The 23,793-nt window shown below is 42.2% G+C and overlaps 1 protein-coding gene across 1 annotated transcript; it reads left to right on the top strand.

The window, feature by feature from the left end:
- The first annotated feature begins 18,369 nt into the window (after positions 1-18,369).
- Positions 18,370-20,255, top strand: LOC122019636 (7-deoxyloganetin glucosyltransferase-like). Its single transcript, XM_042577092.1, has 2 exons — positions 18,370-18,999; positions 19,081-20,255. The coding sequence occupies exons 1-2, from the start codon at positions 18,492-18,494 to the stop codon at positions 20,013-20,015; spliced, it is 1,443 nt and encodes a 480-aa protein (XP_042433026.1). The 5' UTR covers positions 18,370-18,491; the 3' UTR covers positions 20,016-20,255.
- The last annotated feature ends 3,538 nt before the right edge of the window (positions 20,256-23,793 follow it).

Genomic DNA, 23,793 nt, shown 5'->3' with positions numbered 1-23,793 from the left:
AGCTGGGCCTCCCCAACCTCCTCCCAGAGGGTGGGTGTCCGACAAGGCTTACCATACAATGCTTCAAATGGTGCCATCTGGATAGCTGAATGATAGCGGTTGTTGTAGGCGAACTCTACCAATGGCAAGTGGTCCTCCCAACTGCCTCCAAAATCCATAACACAAGACTTCAGCAAGTCCTCTAGAGTCTGAATGGTCCGCTCTGACTATCCATCTGTCTGCGGATGGAAGGTTGTACTGAATCGGAGCTGTGTGCCCAAGGCCTGCTGCAGACTTTGCCAGAACTGGGACATGAACTGTGGGTCTCTATCCGATATAATACTCAATGGAACACCATGCAATCTAATGATCTCTCAACAATACAGCTCTGCCAATCGATCCAGAGAATCGATCTTCTGAATCGCTAAAAAGTGCGCAGATTTGATTAATCGGTCAACGACTACCCAAATCGTGTTATGGCCTCATCGTGTCTTAGGAAATCCCACAATAAAATCCATAGTGATGTGCTCCCATTTCGACTCTAGAATCGGAATCCTCTACAGTAATCCGGCAGGTCTCTGGTGCTCACCCTTCACCTGCTGACAGACAAGACATCTAGCTATAAATTCCACGATGTCTTTCTTCATGTCATTCCACTAATAGGAACGCCTCAAGTCTCGATACATGTGGGTCCCGCTTGGGTGCATAACAAATCGGGAGCGATGAGCCTCCTGAAGTAACTTCTCCCTGATCGGTTGAGATGGAGGTATGCATAATCGACCTCGAAAATATATAATACCCACGTAATCTCGTGTGAACTCTGTCTGCTGCCCGGAAGCTATCTGGCTTCCAATGGACTGTAAGTGTTGATCACCGGCCTGGGCCTCTCGGATCCTCGTCCTAATCGACGATTGAGCAACCATGGTAACCAGAATACCCTGCTCTATCTGTTCCTGCTCCTCAAGATCCAACTCAGAGAAACCCTGAATCAAGTCCGTGACCACAACTCGGTGGCAAGCTAAAGTCCCTCTGGACTTCCGGCTAAGTGCATCGACAACCACATTAGCTTTCCCCGAGTGGTAGCAACTGGTACAATCATAATCCTTCAGGAACTCCATCCATGTCCTCTGTCGGAGATTAAGTTCCTTCTGAGTGAAAAGATATTTAAGACTCTTATGATTGGTGAGAATCTCAAAAGTAATACCATAAAGGTGATGCTGCCAAATCTTTAGAGCAAAAATAATGGCGGCTAGCTCCAAATCATGTACTGGGTAGTTCTTCTCATGCTCCTTCAACTGACGAGAAGCATAAGAGACCACCCTGTCGTGCTGCATCAGGACAGCGCTCAAACCCTGAAGAGAAGCGTCGGTGTAGAATACGAATCCATCCTCTCCATAAGGTAAAACCAAAACTGGTGTAGACACTAATCTCCGCTTCAACTCCTAAAAACTGGTCTCGCAAGCCTCGGACCACATGAACTTCACACCTTTCCTGGTCAGACGTATCAATGATATAGCGATACGCGAGAAACCCTCGACGAAACGTCTGTAATATCTAGCCAATCCCAAGAAACTCCGGATCTCTTGAACTGATTTTGGCTGCTCCCAACTGGTGACAGTCTTGATCTTCTGAGGGTCTATTAAAATACCACGGCTGGAAACTACGTGACTCAGAAAACCAACTGAGGGTAGCCAAAAAGCACACTTGCTGAACTTCGCGTATAGACGATGTCGTTGAAGAATCTCCAAGACTATGCGAAGATGTTGTGCATGCTCCTCCTCGGAACGCAAGTAGACCAAAATATTGTCAATGATGACAACAACAAACTGATCTAGATACTCCAGAAAAATGTAGTTCATCAAATCCATAAACACCGCTGGAGCATTGGTAAGCCCAAATGGCATTACCAAAAATTCATAATGTCCTTATTTAGTATGGAATGTTGTATTCTGTATATAAGATTCTTAACTCTAAGCTGATGATATCCGGACTGCAGATCAATCTTAGAATATATTGATATACCTCTGAGCTGATCGAATAAATCCTCGATCCGTGGTAAGGGGTACTTATTCCTAACAGTCACTACATTCAGCTATCTATAATCGATGCACAACCTCAGAGTACCATCCTTTTTCTTGACAAATAATATCGGAGAATCCCATGGCGAAACACTAGGGCAAATAAATCCCCTGTCCAATAACTCCTGGAGTTTGACCTTTAGCTCGTCCAACTCTTTCGGTGTCATACGATATGGAGCTTTCGATGTCAATGCAATTCCCGGAATTAGCTCAATAGCAAACTCCACTTGCCTCCTGGGAGGCAAGCTTAGTAACTCATCTGGAAATACATCCGGATACTCTCGGACCACTAGAACGTCTGAGAGCTGAGTACTACTGCTGTCGTCAGTATTAATCAAAGACAAAAGAAATCTCTGACAGCCATGTGACAGCATCTTCTGAGCCTGCATCGCAGAAATAATCGATATGTCGTCCCTAATGCCAGTGAAATCCCACGAGTGTTAGTTCGGAGGTCGAAATGTGACCACCCTTGCCTGGCAATCAACCGTGGCATGATATGCAGATAGTCAATCCATGTCAAGGATAATGTCGAACTCGGCCATTTCCAGTACTAGTAAATCAACCATGAGTATCATATTGTCAAAGTCTAACGGACAACCTTTGACCTCCTGAGTGACATCCAATGTATCACCGGACGGTAGGGCGACGGTCAATCACCGTGGTCTAAGGATAGGTAGTCTACCAATCTCCCTCATAAATACATGTTGCTCTAACCAACTGAGCTAATAGGCTGTTCTCTAGCCTAGCATGCTCAGTGAATTAAATATTGCTGTGGAAACTTAACTTGGTAGGGGTCTGCTACAATGCATTTCATTTGCTCATTACTGTTTGATCAGGACAAGATAAAGAAAAGGTCAACTATAAAGGAGTCTAACCAAGTTTTGAAAACTAGTTCCAAGATAGGTTCTCAATCCACTGTCCGAATGAGACATTTCAAGTGTCCGAGGTGCTAGTATTGGTCCCTAACACAACTCTAAGTGGAGGAAGCCACTGAATTTTAGTAGTTATACTAATCACCAACCCTAGATGTAGGAGGAGGAGGACTAGGCAAAGGAAGAGGAATCACATAACTCATGTAAGTGTGTTGTAGAGGAGGTAAGAAAAGGATAGGGAAAGCAAAGGAATGAATGTCGGAATCAAATACAAGAAGAAAAGGATATTTTAGGAAGTCCAACCGATTATCCTTGTGGAATAGAACAGGTACAAGCCCGTACCAAATAGACCAAAATGAATGCATGGTCCAATTATATGCTCATCACTTAAATCCTTTCATGCAAATCTTACCTTGATACCTTCTCTCAGTGATTGTCGAAATTCACCTCTTTATTTCCTTCGTGGTCGTCTTTTGTTGGCACATTCATTAGATTTACATTTCATTTCTAATTTAAGTAGTCTGATATTACAAAATCATGAAAATCAACAATTCAGACCCAATCTATTCAGATTAATAATGATTTCTCAAACTAGAGTGACTCCATTATCTAAACACTTTCATCCCTACTCTTAAAGCTATCATGTGTTCCCACTTAGCTATCATACAGCAACCTCTACAACAACCCTACCAAATTCAAATGCCTAACTACTAAAAATCTTTATAACTACATAGTATTAACACTAATTGTATAAATTACTGATAAATTTTGTCAAAAAGGAAAATATTATTACCAAGGTATTCATACGGGTACCAATATTATAATATTAATCATATATATTTGTCGTCTGGAGATGTTCCGTCACTTCCAAGTCCCCAAACTATGTCCTTGTCAAAGAGTACCTCAAAATTTCAAAACGAGAAGAATAACGGAAATTCGTACAAATCCGAAATGGAACTCCGAAACATGAAAATAACATAAATCCGTATAAATCTGAAAATACCCAGATTTACTCACAAAATTAGGCTCTGATACCAAATAAATTGATATCATATTAACTCTAAAATCCAGAACATGAAATAGACAGGCATCACAATCCTACTCTGATACCAAATAAATTGGTATCAAATTAACTCAAAAATCCATACTACAAAAAATAGGTATCGTAAACCTGCTCTGATACCAAAAATATTGGTATCAGATTAACATAAAAATCTAGGACATGAAAAATAGAACACGCCAACTTGGCTCTGATACACGTGTCAGATATGGTAAATCTCTAGTCCGGTGTATCATCGGCATGGTATCCCCTGTACGGGTGACAATATAAAACTTTACTACATGCCCTTAGGGCCACATATACCTCAACCAACACGGTCGGAATAATAACAATAAAAATACCTAAACAAACCACACAGTTTATATCAAAATAGCCTCCGGCTATCATCACAATACAAAAGAAATCAAAAACAACATCTAAACTTACCTCTTTTGCCGATCGGCAAGCGCGTAGCGAAACATAACAATTACAAATCTACTAAGCAAGCAAAAAATCCAACCATCACAATGTCTTAAGAAAAACCATACAATCCAAAATGCAAAACCAATATAAGTCTGAAACAAACAGAAAACCACAAGACTAATACATAAACTCTCATGATTAGGGGACTAGCAACTGGAACCTCTTGACGGCCTCAACCTGAAATAAGAAAATATCAACGGGGTGAGTCCAACACTCAGCAGATACCAAGTTGACATGCATAGTAAGAAATAACCAATAGTAATAAATATGTGTACAGTCTCCTAGAGTAATGGGAAATATAAAACTGTAAGAAAATAAGAAGTTGTACTCGCCAGGATCTCCTATCAGGATAATAAGGTCGTCAGACCAAAACTAATGTCTCTGTATGCATGTCAAACATATGCATCCATCCAATGTGCAGCAAACAAAGTACAACAAACATAAGCAATAAATGCAATCATGCATATGATGCATATGACATGGTCACCCCTGACGCCAGTCAGCTATCTCACACACGATGCTGAGACCGAGTGGGTAGGGCTATGACAACTGTGCACTCTGCCATCACTACTCCTGATGAGTGACCGAGTGGACAGGATGCTGTAGGAGTACACCTATCCTCCTACCCCAAATCATAAGTGGGGGAGCTCAATGCTCTCATCTCCCTGAGACAGTCTAGAGGAAGGATCCCTGCCGGCCACCACGCTGCATCACCACTACCTATGAGCGGACCAGCGGAGCCTAACAAAGCAAAACTATCACACACCCTACCTGATATACCACTAACTCATGAGTGATTGTGTGTGCAGATCCATATAACTGGAAATGTGCTCAACAATAATGAAGATGTCAATCACTCAGCATGCAATCATGCGAGATGGTGCATGACACTAAGCATGAAGATCCTGACCATCTCTACGTCCATAAAATATGTACCCAAAGAAAATACATGGATCAAATAAGAAAATCTAGGTACACGTATCAGATATGGTAAATCTCTAGTCTGGTGTATCGTAGGCATGGTATGTCACTACCTCTATGACCATATATAATCAAGAAGATATGAATGCAAAACAAGTAAGTAAAAACAAACATGCAATAGGTAACTAGTAGTGACATACCGATGCAGATATGAACATAATCATTACTACTTGTTAAAAACTACTATGCATATCAAATGACAATATCTTAAGATAAGTCAAGGTACCCGCCTCCGATATAGCACGTGTCAAAAGTAATCTCACGAAAGGCAGCTCGTTGCAAATCAGAGTCCTATAACAACACCTTTAATTTAGCTAATACTACCACAAATATCAAATAGCTAAATCAAATTCTTATTTACCAGGAACCCTAATTCATTTATTAAATCTCGGTTAGCTACATAACTCAAGTCTAATCCGAGACTTAGATTAGATCCATTATTTAATCCCTAACTAAATATAACTCACAAGTTAATTTAGGGTTAGCTCGATTAACCCTAACCCTTCCACTATTCAATTTGATCAAAATCTATACATAATCAACCTAAACTTAATTAAATTTGAGTACAATTTATTTTTAACCTTTCCTAGCTTCAAACCTGTGTACGCTACAACAATGAAACAATTTCTCTACATCTTACCTCAACACCAACCTCCACTGTTGACTTATGGTCGAAAATCGCAACTGCTACCGGGAGCACCTACTATCGTTCCAAACTAAATAACCCATGTTAACCTCGAGTATAGATCGTTAATCAGGAAGTACATCAGGATAAACTGATTACCTCAAATCTAGCCGTCGAAAACCCTAGATCGGCGATGGCAGCAAGCTTCCAGATTCTATTCGCGGTGCTAGGTCAAGAGATGCCAACACTCAGTGAGCTCATGCCAGTCATCTGATCCTCTTCGACAAAGGTAGAGAGTAAAGGGAGGGGAAACCGGCCGAAGCAGAAGATCTGGTGGTTGCGGCTACTAGCGCTAGGTCAAGATGGTGGCACCGGCTCAGAGCATAGATGGGAAAGAAACTACGATTTGGCGACGATCCAATGGCACTGGAGGAAGGGTTGGGGTCGGCCGTTAGTGCGAGGAGGCGCGACGGGGTCAGCGGGGTCGGTGATCTAGGGCAGAGGGGAAGGTGGTAGCGAAGAGGAGATCAGGAGGTAAAACTAGGAGGCTCAATCGATGTGAGGGGAGCTATGTCGGCGAGCTCGACCTCGTCTCATCACCGCGATCACGGCTTGAGTAGGGAGACGGCGTCGTCACAGGGTGAAAGGAAGAAATGGGGAAGAGGAATCGGGAAGAAGAAGTGCCTGATTCCTCTTGGCCACTGCCTTATACACAAGGGAGGAGAAGCGGTGCGAGGAAGGGCGGTGCCGTCGGATGGGGGAGATGAATCGGCAATGGGGAAGGAAGAAAGGGGATGGCGTCGGGGAAGAAAGAAAGAAAAGAGAAGGAAAAAAGAAAAAGAAAAATTAAACTTTTCCTCGTTTAAATGAGGTAGCCTAAATAGGATTTCCCGTGGCCCAATATTTATCCCCGTAACCTATATCATACAGCCTCCAAAAAATTCTCAGAAAATTTCTAAATATTTTAGAAAATTTCGTTAAGATTATTCCTCTATTTAACGTCATTATTTAATTAATTTTTGTTGTCGTATTTTACATCTACTCCAAGGCTCACACTTATCGAGTGCTTTCATTTGGCAATGCACTAATAGTTTGAAAGGTTATAAATTAAGTACAGGAACCATATATAAAAATTATCGACAATAAGAAACTAAGTAAAGCTAAAGTCCGGTTGTCTGTGGAGTGTATCAACGTTGCGGGAGCCTTTTCAAAGCACCAAGCAAGAAGGAAACTTGTAGTAGTTGTTATTCTGAAGCTCCGGGTTGAAGGTCTTTAAATAGGTCCATTCCATGAACCTGGGACTCCTCTGGGTGCCTGGACCACGTGGTTCGGCCAATCGACAAGCTCCACATCAGCTTGGGAATAATTCTGCAGGTCTGAGCGCCTCGACCGAGTCCGAGCGCCCGGACTTCCTGGACGCCCGTGGCCCAGTCTGGGTGAGCTTGGTCTGAGTGCTCGGACCAGCTCCAGGTGCCCAGACCCCTTTTCTTCAGCCTCTCCTCCTGCAAAAAAGATTAGTCCAGGGAATCAAAAAATATATTTTATCCTACAAAACAAATTTAGCACAAGTTAATAAAATATGAGTATTAATTGGGTCCTATCTTCACAAGACTAAGACCTAGTCAAGATTTCAACTTACATTTCTCAAAATGGACCTAAGTTGGATCGACGCCTACAGTTCCCTCAATGGGGAACGTGTCCTCACTGGATCTCTCCTCTAGTTACTTACCCTTACTTACCACTTGCAAGCACTTGTCTTGCCTCTGACCCATCAGGTCTTCCCAACAGTTATCAGGTTCGTAAACCCAACTAGACTTCGGCTGATTGTCAGGTCCCATAGACCCAACCGGACTTCCCGCCAGATATCAGGCCCCGCGGACCTATCTGGACTTCCCACCAGCTATCGGGCCCCGTAAACCTAGCTGGATTTCAGCCTGGTGTCAGGTCCCTCAAACTAGTCAACTCCTACACACTTGGTAGAAAGATTAGACAACAAAACACTCTAACTTTAGACCCCTTGTCATTTATCAAAATATGAGTTAGATCATTACTGCAAATTGTACCAACACTTAGAAACACAAGAAGTCAAATGGTAGACGTAACGGACGAGAAGGATGACACGAGAAGTGACTCGACGGGCTCAATACATATAAGGGATGATATGCTATTAAAGAATACACCGGTGGAGCGAGAATGGCACATGTGGTGCTTTTGAGGGACGAGAAGCCAGAGCCAAAGCCTACTCGAGGAGAGAAGGTTAAAATTGGGTTCGGGTGAGCTCAACTCTGGATGGTCGGAGAATCACCTAAGTGACTGGAGCAGAAGCCGGACAAGTCAACATAAAGTTGACTTGTCCAGGGGCCTGGACCAAGCCCTGACGCCCGGACTCCAAGAACCCAGACCGCCTTGGATTAGAACAAGCACCCTTCTTCGAGACGTTACTATAGATAACTGTTGGAGTCTACGTTAGCAACACTCCAAGCACCCGAAACTGTGAATAACTATTGGAGTTCACGTCAGCAACACTCTAGGCACCCGGACAACTCTTGGTGCCTGGGTGAGAATAATAAGTTATTATCAAGCTGTTGAAAAGCCATTGCAAATAGATAACTTACACTGTTAGGGGTGCCCGGATTATTAGTACCCCATGGTAGTTTTGATGTGATCAACCAAGTTAGGTTAGGTTCTGTTGGTATTTAACCCCTTTGTCTAAGTGTACAGGAACTTAGGAGCATAGGAAGTTGAATGAAAAACGCAGCTAGCGAGAAGGACAACATAGGAGAGAGCTGATGGGCTCAGTGCGTCTGAGGTACGAGGTGCTGTAGAAGAGTATACGGGTGGACGAGAAGGAGGTGTGCGATTTTCTCCGAGGGATGAGAAGCCGGAGCAAAAGTTTGCTCGAGAAGGTTGGAAGTTAGGTTTGGGTGAGCCCTATTTCTGATGGCCGACATCACCCAAACGAGTGAAATCGGAGCGAAAAATCTGGACCAATACGAGCGGAACCAAAGTAGAAGACTGGGACCAAAAAGTCAACACTAGGTTGACTTTTTGGTCCAAGCGCCCAGACCTAAGTCCGGGCGTCAGACCCCCCGGGATAGCCCGGGGCACCTTATTTCAGCTACTTCGCAGAGCGGGTTTAACCTGGTCCAGACGCCCAGAACTGGTCCAAGCACCCGGAACTAGTCCAAGTGCCCGAACCAAACAAGTTATCGATATGACAGGTGTCGCGAGCCGTTATAACACGAATAAACTTCTATCAGCATCCAGGCTCTCGAAACCCTTCCAGGCGCCCCAACCAAGGCTATAAATATAGCCCTGGTCCCAGAAGGTGACAACAATACTTGTAATTGATTATATTGTAGTCTTGTTCTGTAATTGAGTGTGTCAACTATTGTAAGAGGCTTCTCTGCCTGAACGAGATTGTTTAGTGAGTTTTTCATCTTCCTTGGATTAACAACCTTCCCGGTTGTAATCAAGTAAATTCTCTGAGGCTCTTCTTTCTTTAATTAGTTTTCTTTTGTACAAGTGTTTATGTTAATATAGCTATAAAGTCGAGAAGGGTTTATTTTTATTATTACAGGCTATTCACCCCCCTCTAGCCAGTCGCCAAGGGACCAACACGGATTGGGTCCAGTCGCCCAGGAGTGCCACATTATCAAAATAGCTATTTCGACTAGTGGGCTATAAATAGAGTCATGTTCCTCTTCATTCATATAACACACTTTCTTTAACTTTTGTAATCTTTGTCTTTAATTGTTCATACTTTCAACGCTGTAAGGGGCTTCTTTACCTCTAAGAAAGGAGACTTTTAGTGAGCTCAAATCTTCCTTGGATTAGCAACTACCCAGGTTGTAAACCAAGTAAATTCCTTGTGTCCCTTACTTTTTTTTTATACTTTTATTACTTGTTTAACTAATGTGTATTCATTTCTATGCTAAAAAGCAATATAAGCATGAAATTCTAACTTACAAGCAATTCACCCCCTATCTTGTTGATCTCATCGGGATCTTTGTATCAGAGTGAGGTTGCTTCAGAACGACTAATGATAGCAAGCATTTTTATATGTTATTTTGGCTCTTAGAATTAGCATTTTTACCTTCTCGCATGCTTAATTTTGTGTGTTTATATTATGTTTTGTGAGTAGGATCTATTTTGGACTTAATTATAATTTTCTTACCATTATGATATTATTTCTTATATTTTGAATTTGGTTTTGTAGGAAATCCAAAGAGTCATGAATTTGAGTCGAGTCAGATCAATTTCAGCTTGATTTGAAGGGAAAAGGAAGAGATCACATTTAGAGCATCTAGGCCCTTGATTGAGCTCAAGGTATCCAAGGGGTTAATTAAGAGCTCCAATTCAATTTGGATCTAAAGAAGCGAGGAGACCAATTCTAAAAGCTCAATTTCAAAGCCTTATCCAAAGCTCGATTACAAAAGCCCAATTTCATCCTCTTATTGGATCCATATCTCACTCCACCCAAAATCCAAGATCCAAGATCCAAAATCCAAAACTCATTAAGAATCCAAACCCTTTTCTTTTCTGTCATACAGATAGAAGGATGAATCCACTTCCTCTTCACATTTTTGCTAGGGCACGCAACAGAAGCTTCACCCACTCCTCCTCCTTTCCTTCTCTACATCTTTGGTCGGCGGCCTCTCCTCTTTTCTTCACTGCTGTCGGCTGGCCCTCCATAGTCATTCTTCTTCTTCTTGATTCCAAGCGGTGAGCGATGGCAAGCACACTCGGCGGGAGTAGCAAGCTTCGACAGTAAGCTCTAATCAACCCATCTCGCTGGAGAGGGTTTCTCCGGTGTGACCTCCACCTTCCAGTAACCTTCCCAAAGCTCCACCATTTGGAGTTCAGGCTACAAAGCAGAGAGAAGACTGGCAGCCCATCTTCATTTTTGGTCAGCTTCCATTGGAGGGGTTCTTCGGTGAAAGATTCATTCATTATCATTGTCAAAGCAAACAACACCGTCAGTGTGCTACTGTTCACCGGAGTTAGGGGTTCGATCTCCTGGCTTTTGTGTGACAGCAAGGGTAGTCTTTGGAATTGAAAGTTGATGTGTGGATTGTGGAGTGGTAGCTTAGTTTTATTCATGTTGATGTTTATTAATTGTGTCAATTTGCTTGTGTTGATGTGTCTTATTGAATGCTTGTATCAAACATGATCCTCCATGTTTACTTCGCACGTATTTAGTTCAACTCAATTCATGCCTACAATGTGTTTGGCGAATTGTCTCTTCCATTAGATAGGTTTAGTTGATGCAATTTCTTTAATTTAATTCCATGTAATGCCTGTTAGTTTAGTGATTTATGTTTCCATGATGTTTGTTCTTTATTTGAATACAATTATGTTAGACTATATTTCTTTAATGCTCTAGGTTTCATTCTCTGCTTAGTTTCATTGATGCTTTACTTCATATTGTCTTTAATTTTCTATAATTGTAGTTAGGTTAGACTTAGCTCTCATTACTTGCATTGTCTTTCATTTACTAGATTATGTTTCATTTAATATTTTTTTATTTCATTCCTTAGTTTAATTGTGTTGCTGGTGAAACTCATAACGTAGTGACAATGCATTGTGGATTAATTGTTGGCACTTAGTTAAATTTCATTTAACCATTAGATTAGTTTCTTACTTGTTCTACTTTTAATTTGTTAGATTTAGAATCAAAATCAAAACCCCCATTTCCATATCAAAAATCCATAAACATAAATAACAAACAATCCTAGATTACCATCCTATCGTTGCATTCGTTGGGAGATGACTTGAGTCATTTCTATACTGCATTAGTATAGTTAGAGAGGTTCAGTACTTAAATTATTTTGATATCATTTTACGACAAAAATGATCTGATCAAGTAGCCATCATCTAAAGCATAATAAATGGCTGGAGCTAGCATTCACCCACCAAAGTTTGAAGGAGACTTCGCCAACTGGAAAGAAAAATAGAGATATTTTTAAAAACAAACTTCAATATCTTATTAATGATAAAATATGGTTTTATAGCACCCCATGATCAAAATAACGATGAAAAAGAAGAAAATCACTGGACCAAGAAGGAGAAAATAGACTTCATGGCCAACAGCAAGGTAGAATTACATCTGTTGAGCGTTCTATCGCCCCAAGAAATCAATCAGATTGGAGACTATGAGTCAGCCAAAGAACTCTATGAGAAATTCCTAGAGCTGCAGGAAAGAATCTCATAGGCTAAGCTAGCCAAACAGGATCTTCTCCAGAATCAACTAACAAATCTTCAGATGAAAAAGGGAGAAATGGTGGCTTAACTGCACGCAAAGATCAAGGAACTGCTCACTGAACTCAACAACCTCGGAGAAGTGGTAACGAATCAAGACTCAATAAGGAATGCATTGAATGCATTCCCAAGAACTGTCAAATGGATCTCGATCGTAGACACTTATTACATCTCTAAGGACATCAAGGTAAGTAGTTTAGAAAACTTATTTTCTACCTTTGAATTACATGAATCTAGATGTGCAAGAAGAGTAGTTGTAGCATCATACTCTTTTCTTATTCCATGGATGTTTCTTAGCCTGAAACTTGTTGAATTTATTAGTTTTACTATGATGAGGAAGGACACATAAAAGAAAGTTGCCCAGAATTAAAAGACAAAGACAAAGGATCAAGCAAGCTGAAACAAAGGAACTTCAAAGCAACTTGAGGTGAGACATCATCATCCGAATCCAAGACAGAGCAATACGGCGAACTAGCATTAATGGAGAGTCAACAAATGGAGAGCATCGATAGCGGGAGAGCTACTTCAGAGGAAAGCAACGATGAAGGGGAAGAGACAAACTTCAAAACTAACATGGTAAGTAAGGTATACCTTCTTCCACCTAACCAACTTTATGAAGAAATAAAATTAATGTCTAAATCTTTATGTAAATTCAAGTCTAAAAATAATAAATTGAAAAAGGAAAATATAGAATTAAAAACTATTTTAGCCAAAGCATGTCCATTAGAAAATTTTGATAAAATTAAAATATAAAATTAAAAGAACAAATAGAAAATTTTAAAAACTCATGTTCAAATTCTGTTATTCCAAATTTAAGAAAGTATCAAGGGCTAAATTAGTATTTTAGATTTCATAATAGCCAAATTAGAAAAATTATGAGAAATTATATACCACAAAAATTTCTAATAAATCTAGTAGGTAGGAACATATTTTGAGTCTGTAAATCATTCTCAGAATATTGAATAAATTTTTATACATGCTTAAATTATCTTATAGTTTAATTTATCTTATTAATCAAATAAAATATTTTGTATGTCTTTTGTTCGAAATCAATTAGATTTTAATTTGTTTAGTAAAAAAGAATTTTTGTATTTATCAGTAGAAAAAAAATTCAGAATTTTTGTTTACTATTAAATAATTTTTATAAATTTCTTAATAAAAATCATATTTAAAAAAAAAAGTTTTGCAGATTTATTTTTGTAAAACTTTATTTTTTCTATGATAAAATTTTATGTTGTCTATTCCAAGAAAAAATTTTAATATTTTTTGACCATTGTCTGATTTATTCTGAAATATTTACCGAAAAAACATCTTTATAATTAAAAATTATCGAGATATTATTTTTGAAAATTTTAATTTTTTGTGAATAAAAATTAATTTTTATATATTTAAAAAAGTATTATGATTTTTAACCATCAGATTCTATTTTTCAAGCATTTAACTTTGAAATTATTATTTCTTATTAAAATATTCATACGGGTTAAAATAAATATTTATTTGTGGTAAAAAATTTTACTCTAAGTTTTTTGTTTCTACTTGATTATCAAAAAAAAAAAATTAGTATTTTTCAAAACTTAAAAATAATTTTCAAATTATTTTTACTAAATTTGGTTTTTAATTTTTACTAATTTAGATATTTAAAAAATAATTCTTAAAAAAAAATTAAACTTGGTCACTATTTCAGTCATCCTTAAAAAAATTTACAAATGTTTTGATATATACCCCTATTTGTTTTATGTGATCAAAGGAGAAGAAGATTATGTTTATAGGGAAGTATAGGTTTTAAAATTTTCTTGTTACAATTGCAAAAAAAATATTTTTTTGTAGTAAATTGTAAAATCTATATTTACTCATATTATTTTTTCGTTTACCCTAACTTAACTTGGGGTATACACATCAAAAAGGGGGAGATTGTAAGTACCCCGGGTTGGTTTTGATGTGATCAACCAGATTAAGTTAAATCCTGTTTTATTTGATCCTTGTGTCTAAATGTGTATGAACTTAAGAATACAAGAAGTCAAGTGAAAAACACAGTGGACGAGAATGATAGCACGAGAAGCGAGTTGATGGGCTCGATGCATCTGAAGGACTAGAAGCTGGGGAAGAGTAAATCGGTGAAGCAAGAAGGACGCGTCGGGTGCTTTTGAGGGATGAGAAGCTAGAGCAGAAGTCTGCTCGAGGAGAGAAGGTAGGAGTTGGGTTCAAGTGAGCTCAACTCTGGATGGCAAGAGAATCACTCACGTGATCAAAGCAGAAACTAGACAAGTCAGCATGAAGTTGACTTGTCCAAGCGCCTAGACCAAGTTCAGGCATCGGACTGCCTTGGATCAAAACAGGCGCCCTTCTTCGAGACGTTGTCGTGGATAACTGTTGGAGTCCATGTCAACAACACTCTAGGCGCTCGAATCAGTCCAGGTGTCTGGGCGAGGATAAAAAGTTATCATCGAACCATTTGAAGAGTCATTGTGAGTAGATAACTTGCACTGTTGGGGGTGCCTGGATCGGGTCCAAGCACCTGGGATTGCACGTCATCAAAATGACTATTTCGACCAGTGAACTATGCTGGTGCGGTTAGCACTAACTGTCTAACTTAGATTTTGATGAATGATAAAGTACGTTAAGTTTGGTTTGTTGTGATCTAAGACTTTGACTGAGTGTGCAAGAGAAATCTAGCTAGGTCAACGGGCTGACTAGATAGCTGATGCAAAATCCAGATAGATCGACGGGCTGACCGAATATCTAGCACAAAGCCCAGCTAGGTCGACGGGTCGACCGGATAGCTGGCACGAAGCCCAACTAGGTCGACGGGCCGACCGGATAGCTGGCACGAAGTCCAAACAGGTCAACGGGCTGACCGGATGTCTGGCAGGTAAGTTAACGTAAGTCACTAGAAGGGAGTGACTTGGTGAGGACGTGTTCCCCGTTCGAGGGAACAGTAGGTGTCGATCCAACTTAGATCTATTTCGAAAATCTAAGTTGACATCTTGACTAAATTCTGGTCTCGAGGAGACAGAATCTAATTACTACTCTAATTAACTATAATTGTGCTAACACTTTATTTTGCAGGGTAGTATAATTTGTATTTGCCATGAACTAACATTTCTTGTAGGAAAATGATTTGTTGGAAAATGGTGGTCCGAGCACCCGGAATGCAAAATTCTATCTCGACGTAAACGTGGAGCGCGCTGGTTGGCTGGGCCTACGTCATAGTCCAGGCGCCCGGAGCTTCCTATATAAGGAGGTCACCACCTGGAGCAAAAAAATAACAACTTATTCTACTCTGCTCCTGCGACGCTGAGAGACTTCTCCGACAACCTGCGACTCATTTCCTTTTTCTTGTTGTCGGTATTAGTTTAATAATTCCTGTACTTATTTTGTAATCATTTTTACGAATTATTAGTGATTGCCCAACGAAAGCACTCGACGAGTGCGGGCCTTGGAGTAGGAGTCGACGAAGGCTCCGAACCAAGTAAAATTGGTTGTGTTAGCATTGCCCTTACTTTCCTTATTTCTGCTGTGTACTCGAATTCTTAAAGGTCGCTATTCAACCCTTCCCCACCTCTAGCGAACTCTACGATCCAACATACTATAAATAGAGTCATGGTCCTCTTCATTCTTCTAACACACTTGCTTTAACTTATGTAATCTTCATTTTTAAGTGTTCATGCTTTCAACGCTATAAGGGGTTTCTCCGCTTCCAAGAAAGAATACTTTTAGCAAGCTCAATTCTTCCTTAAATTAGTAACCATCCAAGTTACAAACCAAGTAAATTCCTTGTGTCCCTTACTTTCTTTTATGCTTTTATTAGTTGTTTAACTAACATGTGTTCATTGCTAAACTAACAAGTAATAAAAGCTTTAAATTCTAACTTGCAAGCAATTCACCCTCCCCCCCTCCATCTTGATGGTCGCACTAGGATCAACAGTCTTGTGGTAGTATCAACTGCTAGCGAAGTAGTGAAGGAATATCTTATAAAAATCCTTGAGGTAGCAAATGAATTCAATTGGGAGTTGATTAAACCATCTATGCACTGAGCCAGAGAGAGTTGTAAGAAACACCTGGCACTTTATGCTATCTGTATACTGGTAAAGAATAGCTGCATTTTTAAATTTGAAGAGGTGGTCCTCTGGATTAGTTGCCCCTCCATATTATCCGATCGTCAAGGGTCAGAAGTGGTTCCGCAGCTCGTCCTCTAGTATTTCTTGAGAGAATGACATGTTGATTTGTTCGGGAGAGCCACTAAGGACCTGAGCTTTTCCCTTATGTGGATCCCGAACAGCGACATCTCTAGAAGAGGATTCTTGGGGCCTCTTCACTCGACCTATATCCTCAAAAGGCGTGCAGAATAATACCTGGTGGTACGCGACCGGGGATGGAGGCACAGGCAGAAGGTTGATTGGTTGTGCAGGTGCTTGCATGAAGCCAACTATTGGTGGAGGATGAACTGGCTGGAACCCCATCAGGCCTTCCACTTGAGTCCCTCACTCAGTGTGAGGGCCTGTTAGTCGGTCATTTAGTAAAGGACCTCCGGTGGTTGCTTGTTATTATTGTTGTTGTACTAACTTCTACGCTCGAGCTGCTATCAATAACTCCAAATCTTATTGTGACAAGATAACTGTGGTAAATTGTTTAGTTTCTTCCATCTCCGTATTTCATATTCAGGCGTGATTCCCACAGACAGCGCCAAATTTGATCATGTCTGAAATCAGACAGATGGCATGCTGGATAGATGACTTTGATGTTGACCATGTGAAGACTTTGAGTGGAAGAAAATGACTTTGATTGCTCCTTTCTACACACACTAGAAGGAGCAAAGGGAAACGTTAGAGCGAGAATCAGAAAGGGGGTTCCTAGCGCAGAGACTCCGACGCTCAAGGAAGATGAATAATAGCATAGATGTGTGCGTGCATGTAAAAGGTTCTAGTTAAAGTTACCTGGCCAACGGAGATGCCCCCCATTTTACACTAACCCTTAGAACCTATGTGATGATAAGGTGTCAGAGAATGTCTGGTATCAAAATATGTTGAGTAATGTAAGATGTACGGTCACCCTTTGAGGAAGGCTCCATTACATGTATATGAACCGTCTTTCATAACTTCCGCAATAATGAGGCGGCTGAGAATATGTCAAGTGACGTCAGGTAATGGAAGATGTACAACCACCCCCAGAGGAAGGTTCCATTACATGCATATGTTATGGTAACAGAATATTTCCTGACAAATAATTGTGATTCTCTGATAGGTTATTGTGATTCTCTGACAATGTTATCTCCTAGAGACAGTCCGACCGGCCTTGTAGCCAACCGACTATATTATGAGAGATTGACATATAAGAAGTGGGAGCTTAGCCCCATAGGTCCAGCCGGCATTTTGGGTCGATTAGTCGTATGAGAGAGACCTTGCCCTTGAAGAGTGAGGAACAGAGTCCATCCCGTATGTCCGATCAACTCGAGGGTTGATCAGTTATATACTAAGAGAGATCCGACTAATATTTTGGGCCGATTAGTTATATGCTAAGAGACTCGATGCTGGAAAGTGGAGAGTTGAGCCTCATAAATTCGACCGACTATTACTATGAGTTATATTATAGAAATAGGGGAACTGTACCTGAAAATTCGACTGATGATTAAATCCACCGACTTTTTATTGAATGCCTTAACATTAGGTAGCTGAACCCCGATTAAAATGACTGTTTCAGCTACATTTATCCTAATTTTAACTGTCACATTGATCATTGATCCTATATTATTTTTGCAGTCACTCGCACACCGTATCAGAACACAATCACAGCCTTTGGCCAGTGTGGAATTCGGCTAAAGATATTTTGATGAAATTGATGTTCATCACTTTCATGGCAGACACAACTGCACACTCGATCGGTCTAATGTCAAACTAAGTAACTCTTTGGACCACAAACATCGTTTTGGTCAATTATGGAGGCGGATACAGAGTGCACGCTTTCTAGTATTTCCATCATGGGAAGCTATGAGCCAAACATCATGATATCTCGTTTTATGCTTCTCAGAGATAAGGATCAGATTTATTGTGAATAAGCACAGTAAAGAGAGAAGAAAATGAATTTGATTCAATTTAAAGTCAATTCCTTGGGAATAGTAGCAATCCCATCTGCAGTGGTTGAGGGGAAAAAAATCGACGAGCTACTTCTCTTCCTCCATGGCAAAAGCCAAGCCCCATGCAGTCTGCGTCCCCTTCCCGTCCCAAGGCCACATCAACGCCATGCTCAACCTCGCCGAAGCCCTCCACTTCATGGGCTTCCACATCACCTTCGTCAACACCGACTTCAACCACCGCCGCATCCTTCGCAGCCGCGGCCCCGCCTCCCTCGCCGGCCTTTCGGATTTCCGCTTCGCTTCCATCCCTGACGGCCTCTCGCCCTCCGATGATGACACTGACAAGAACCAAGACCTTGTTGCGCTCTGCCTCTCCATCAAACGCCACTCTGCCGCTCCTCTGCGCGACCTCATAAACGCCCTCGACGACCCGAGCTCCGGCGGACCGCGTGTCACCTGCGTGATCTCCGACGCCTTCACTAGCTTCACCCTTGCTGTCACCCACGAACTGGCCATCCCCAATATTTTCTTCTGCTCGGTGAGTGCCTGCGGTTTCTGGGGCTTCTTCTACTTCAAGGAACTGATGCAAAGAGGGATCATCCCTTTAAAAAGTAAGCACGTCTTTAATTAATTCTCTTTTATTTCAGTTTTTCGAATCGTTGGATTAATTGCATGATCTGATTTTTGAATAGGCGAAGAAGATTTTACAAATGGATTCCTGGAAGCTGTAATAGATTGGATTCCGGGAATGTCAAAGATGCGTTTGAAAGACTTGCCCAAACCCTTGCAGACTACTAACCCGAACGACGCTCTGCTAAACCACACCAAGGATGAAGCACAAGCGTCGCTCCATGCCTCGGCAGTCTTGTTCAACACTTTCCACGACCTCGACGGCCCCGTCCTGAATGCCATGTCGTCGGTGCTGCCGCCAGTGTACGATATCGGCCCCGTGTCCTTGCTCTGCCAGCACATCCACGATCCTAATTTTCTTACATCAGCTGATGACGGAGCGAATCTGTGGAGAGAGGATGCGAGCTGCATTGAGTGGCTGGATGAGAAGGAGCCTGGCTCCGTGCTTTATGTCAACTTCGGCAGCCTCGCCGTGTTAACGAGTGAGCAGCTTAACGAGTTTGCTTGGGGGATGGCGGGCAGCGGCTATCACTTCCTTTGGGTGCTGAGACCCGACATTATGGGGGGCGACCGGGCGGTTCTGCCGCCGGGTTTTGAAGATGAGACTAATAACCGGAGTTTCGTCACGAGTTGGTGCCAGCAGGAGAAGGTGCTCTGCCATGCCGCCGTCGGTGGTTTTTTGACTCACTGCGGATGGAATTCGACGTTGGAAAGCATAAGCGCAGGAGTTCCCATGATCTGTTGGCCTTTCTTCGGAGATCAACATCCGAATTGCAAGTACATCTGTTCGGAATGGGGCATCGGGATGGAGATTGGGGAGGAGGTGAAGAGGGAGGAGGTAGAGATGTTGATCAAGGAGTTGATGGGAGGGCAGAAGGGGAAGGAGATGAGGAGGAAGGTGCTGGAGTGGAAGGAGAGAGCAGTAAAGGCTGCCACACCCGGTGGAAGCTCGTGGAGGAATTTGGAGAAGGCCGTTGAGGATATAACAATGAAATAAATTGAATTAAAGAACCGTGATCGTGTTGCTTGATCAATTAGAGATCGAGGAATTAGCTTGCTGTCCTGAATCTTTCTAAGGAGAGAAAGCCAAGCAAAACACTGCAAGCTCTTCTTTGTTGCTAATAATCTGGCTCTTCTTTGTTGCTAATAATCTGTTTAAATTGTATCAAGCTAATTTTTGCTATGCGATATCAAATCTGGCAAAAGAACAGTTGTTTTGATGGCATTCCTTAGCATATGTGATTATCCTGTCCGAAAATTATGGAGATTGTTAGTTTAGGATGTGACTGCTATATTGATTGAATATAGAATTCACTATGATTTGCAATACAAAAAACGCCAGTGTCGGACCGGGAAAGGGATCCTCGGCGTTGGCCCTCTGACGCTCAAGTCAGTCATCGGAAAGTTGGAAGGAAACGGAGCAACAGTAAACAAAGGCTTGAATATTGAATAACGCGTACCTCCGTCGGTTATAGTGCTCCAATGGGCGATGTGCACGCTCCTCGAGACATGGGCATGTTCTCCAATTTGTCCTATGAAAGGACTTGTCAAGAAAGTATCTCTTGACATCATACTTTAACAGGGTATACATATCCCTGACAAGATAGTAGAAGCTTCTGTCGTATGATCTACCTATTGACCATGTCTTATGTCAGCGGCACTATCTCTCAGAAGAATATTAAGAGATACATCAATGATCCCTCTAATCGGTCAAGCAGGATAGCCACTCAACTAGGAACTCCTAAGCTCGATCAGACTCGGCTGCTCTTCCTTGTGTGACTCGACTCAGTAGCTTGTTTCTGTCCGACCGGACTAATGCTTCGGTCGTCCCAACGTTCCTCTGCTCTATGATGAGCGCATGATGATCTTGGCTATACGGATGTTCTATTTGGACCAGCCATTTGTCGGTCGGGCAGTTCATGCCCGATCAACCACTGTATGAGAGCTCCGCTCGGCCCCCCTTTGGTGAGCTCGTTGGTTCTCTGGCGTTGACCTCCTTGACTTTGACCTCCATGTCGACCACTATCTCCGTCCTTTGACCTGCACTTAGTTAGCCCCCCATTATCACCATATCACAAGTCTTCCCCTCAAGTCTAGTCGAAGGAGGCTGCAAGTCCAACTGACTGGAAAGTAGCGTCTTTAGTGACCTCCACATCCGATCAGACCTTCTATGTTCTGATGCTTCTAATAGGATCACATAATCTTCCGCATTTGACTTCATTTTGCTGACCTGGGTGTGTAGCTGTTGCTTGGATCATACCTCATAAGGCTAGTGGTGGATCGGCTACTCGGCTATATCATAGTCAAGTATTTATGCCGATCGGGATGGTTGATGACAACACTTAGCGAATTTTTCTACGCTTTCTCGAATGAGCGCCCAATGATAGTGGTTGATGTCATCTCAATTTCTAAAAGACCGTGGAAATATTTGATTATTATGGCCGAGCACGCTGCCCATGCTTGCTAATTAAGTCTCATTAATGCTTTCCCGTAGTTGGTTGCCACGTGCCCCACTCACTACCGCTGCACGCTCGAGGTGACAGGTAAATATCCTCAGATGATGTGACAGACACCTTTTCAAATTCTACGGTCATATCTTATCCTGATTTTGCGCAAACCTTGATCAGACGGCTCAGAACGATCGCCCGCGAGGTTTATAAACCCTCATTTGCTTGTCGTCTCCTTCACATTGCCTTACGCTTTTGTTTTCGTTTTTTAGCACACTCTGTGACGCTTCTCCTCCTCATCTTCGCTGATGACCTTTCTCAGTAAGGTTCTTCTTTCTTTCCTTTGTTGAATCCATGCGTTATTTCTTTTCGATTTCTTTGTTTTCGATGGTCGATTCTTCGCAACCTCCTGTGTTCGTCCCTGGGCTTTGGTACACTTCCACCAAGTCCAAATTTAATAGGGACGAGATAGACCAAATGAAATCTACCTACCATTTCGCCTCTGACTATCAAATAGTCATTCCCTCCGCCTATGATCGGCCCCATGAGCCTCCAGCTAGCTTCCAGCCCTTATTTAAGGACCAATTTTGTGTCAATCTTTGATTTTCCTTTCATTCTTTCGTTTCTACCATCTATAAATATTTCCACATCTCCCTACATCAATTAGTGTTGAACTCGTTTAGGTTATTGTGCGGGGTTGTCGTGTTATTTCGTCTGCATGAAATCCTTTTAGTGCCTCGGGTCTTCCATTACTTTTATTATCCTAAATTGTCCGAGCCGGGGACTTTTTTGTTCTAAGCCCGAATCGGCTTCATCTTTTTTGATAACATGTCTTCCTCCAATAAGTGAGAGAGCATAATTTTTTCGTTCGCTTTCCCGTTCGACTAGCAAATGGAAGTGATGCAGCCTCAATCGCTCGGGAGATACCGAAGCTGATTGGACTATCTCCAAGCAACCTCCAGTTTGGTCTGTTAGAAGTTTCACATCCACTGGCTGCTGTTGGAGGGCATCCTATATGTGTTCAGACTGAGCCCGATCCGCACGCGGCTGCCGTCCAGCCTAGGTATGCTCTTTCTTCTCCTGATCTTTGAATCTAATTAATTTTTCTTCCTTTGTGCAGCCCAAATCATGTTAAGGGCATGTATGTGCGGCAAGAGCAGGCTTGCGGACGCCGAAATCAATGCTACGGGTGTGGTCGAGCTGGAGAGTAGTGACCTACAGCCGTTCACCCACTCCGACGATTTGCTCAGCTAGGCTGGAGGGGCACACGTTGGCCAGCGAGGGTGGAGCGAGTCAAGCAGCAGCTAGTGGAGCCGCGACTACTACAATTGACCTGCCTCCCAAACGGCCTGCCATGTTGCCGATCGCGGTGCCCTCAGAGTCGACTACCTCCAACGAACCTTTGATACGATGTAAGAGGCACAACGGGGAAGCTTCCTCCAGCTCAGCCACTTCTGCCTTGCACACCCCCATTCGTACCAGTTCGTGCCCTTCCTGTGAGCAGGATGAGACGTCATCGCCCGCCCTTTCCAAGCAAGGAGCCGCCGCCCTCCATACTTCTCTATCATTCGATCGGATACCTTCGATGTCCGAGCTGTCGTCAGGAACTATCTGTGCACCGCCAATCACATACATGCCACCACACTCCTCGCCGGCAGCACAAGTATCCATCATTCGGCAATCCCCGATGCCCAAGTCCACAGGCAAAGTGACTTCTGAGCCCTCTGGTCCAAGCGGCTAGAGGCATATAATAGCCATCATCTACTTACCCATTGATGAGTGGTGCCACCCAGACGAGGTCGAGGCTCGTTCCCCCGAGCATCAAATTCGGATACAAGGGCTGCTGACACAGGTGTGGGACAATGCTAGGGCCCGCGCGGTGGTCATCTCCCTAGGGGAGCTTACAGATAGTCATACTCAGATGGTCATTGGGGTATATATATTACTTTTAGATTTACTTGGGAATTCCTGCTTGACACTTACTAACTTATTGTCACTGTAGTTTTGGGTCGAGAGCCTGGCCATTTGCCAAAGGCTAGCTTTTTTGGAACACGAGATCCAGCAACTTTGCTCCCCGAATGGCATCTCTAAGGCCTCCCATGCTCAATTTGAACAGTTGATTGCCAAGGCGGCTCAGTTAAAGGTCATTCTGCAGAAGAACTTCGAGCTGCTACAAGTGGAGAGGAGTAGGAGCGCCGAGCAGGCATCGCAACGTGAGAGGTTCAATAAGCAGGTCAGCTCCTTTGAGGTGGAGATCAATTCCGCCAACACCCGAAAGCTCCAAGTCATTGAGGACCTGGATATTAAGAACAAAGAGGCTTGGATCTT

Source organism: Zingiber officinale, chromosome 1A (genome assembly GCF_018446385.1).
Source record: "Zingiber officinale cultivar Zhangliang chromosome 1A, Zo_v1.1, whole genome shotgun sequence".
In the NCBI taxonomy this organism is placed as follows: Eukaryota; Viridiplantae; Streptophyta; class Magnoliopsida; order Zingiberales; family Zingiberaceae; genus Zingiber; species Zingiber officinale.
Note: the sequence above shows the minus strand (reverse complement) of the source record. Positions and strands in the feature narration are given on the sequence as shown.

Bases quoted from the DNA above. Each gene is read 5' to 3' on its own strand.
- LOC122019636 (XM_042577092.1), top strand. From the start codon at position 18,492: ATGGCAAAAGCCAAGCCCCATGCAGTCTGCGTCCCCTTCCCGTCCCAA. The intron at 19,000-19,080 runs GTAAGCACGTCT...ATTTTTGAATAG, and splicing joins AGGGATCATCCCTTTAAAAA to GCGAAGAAGATTTTACAAAT.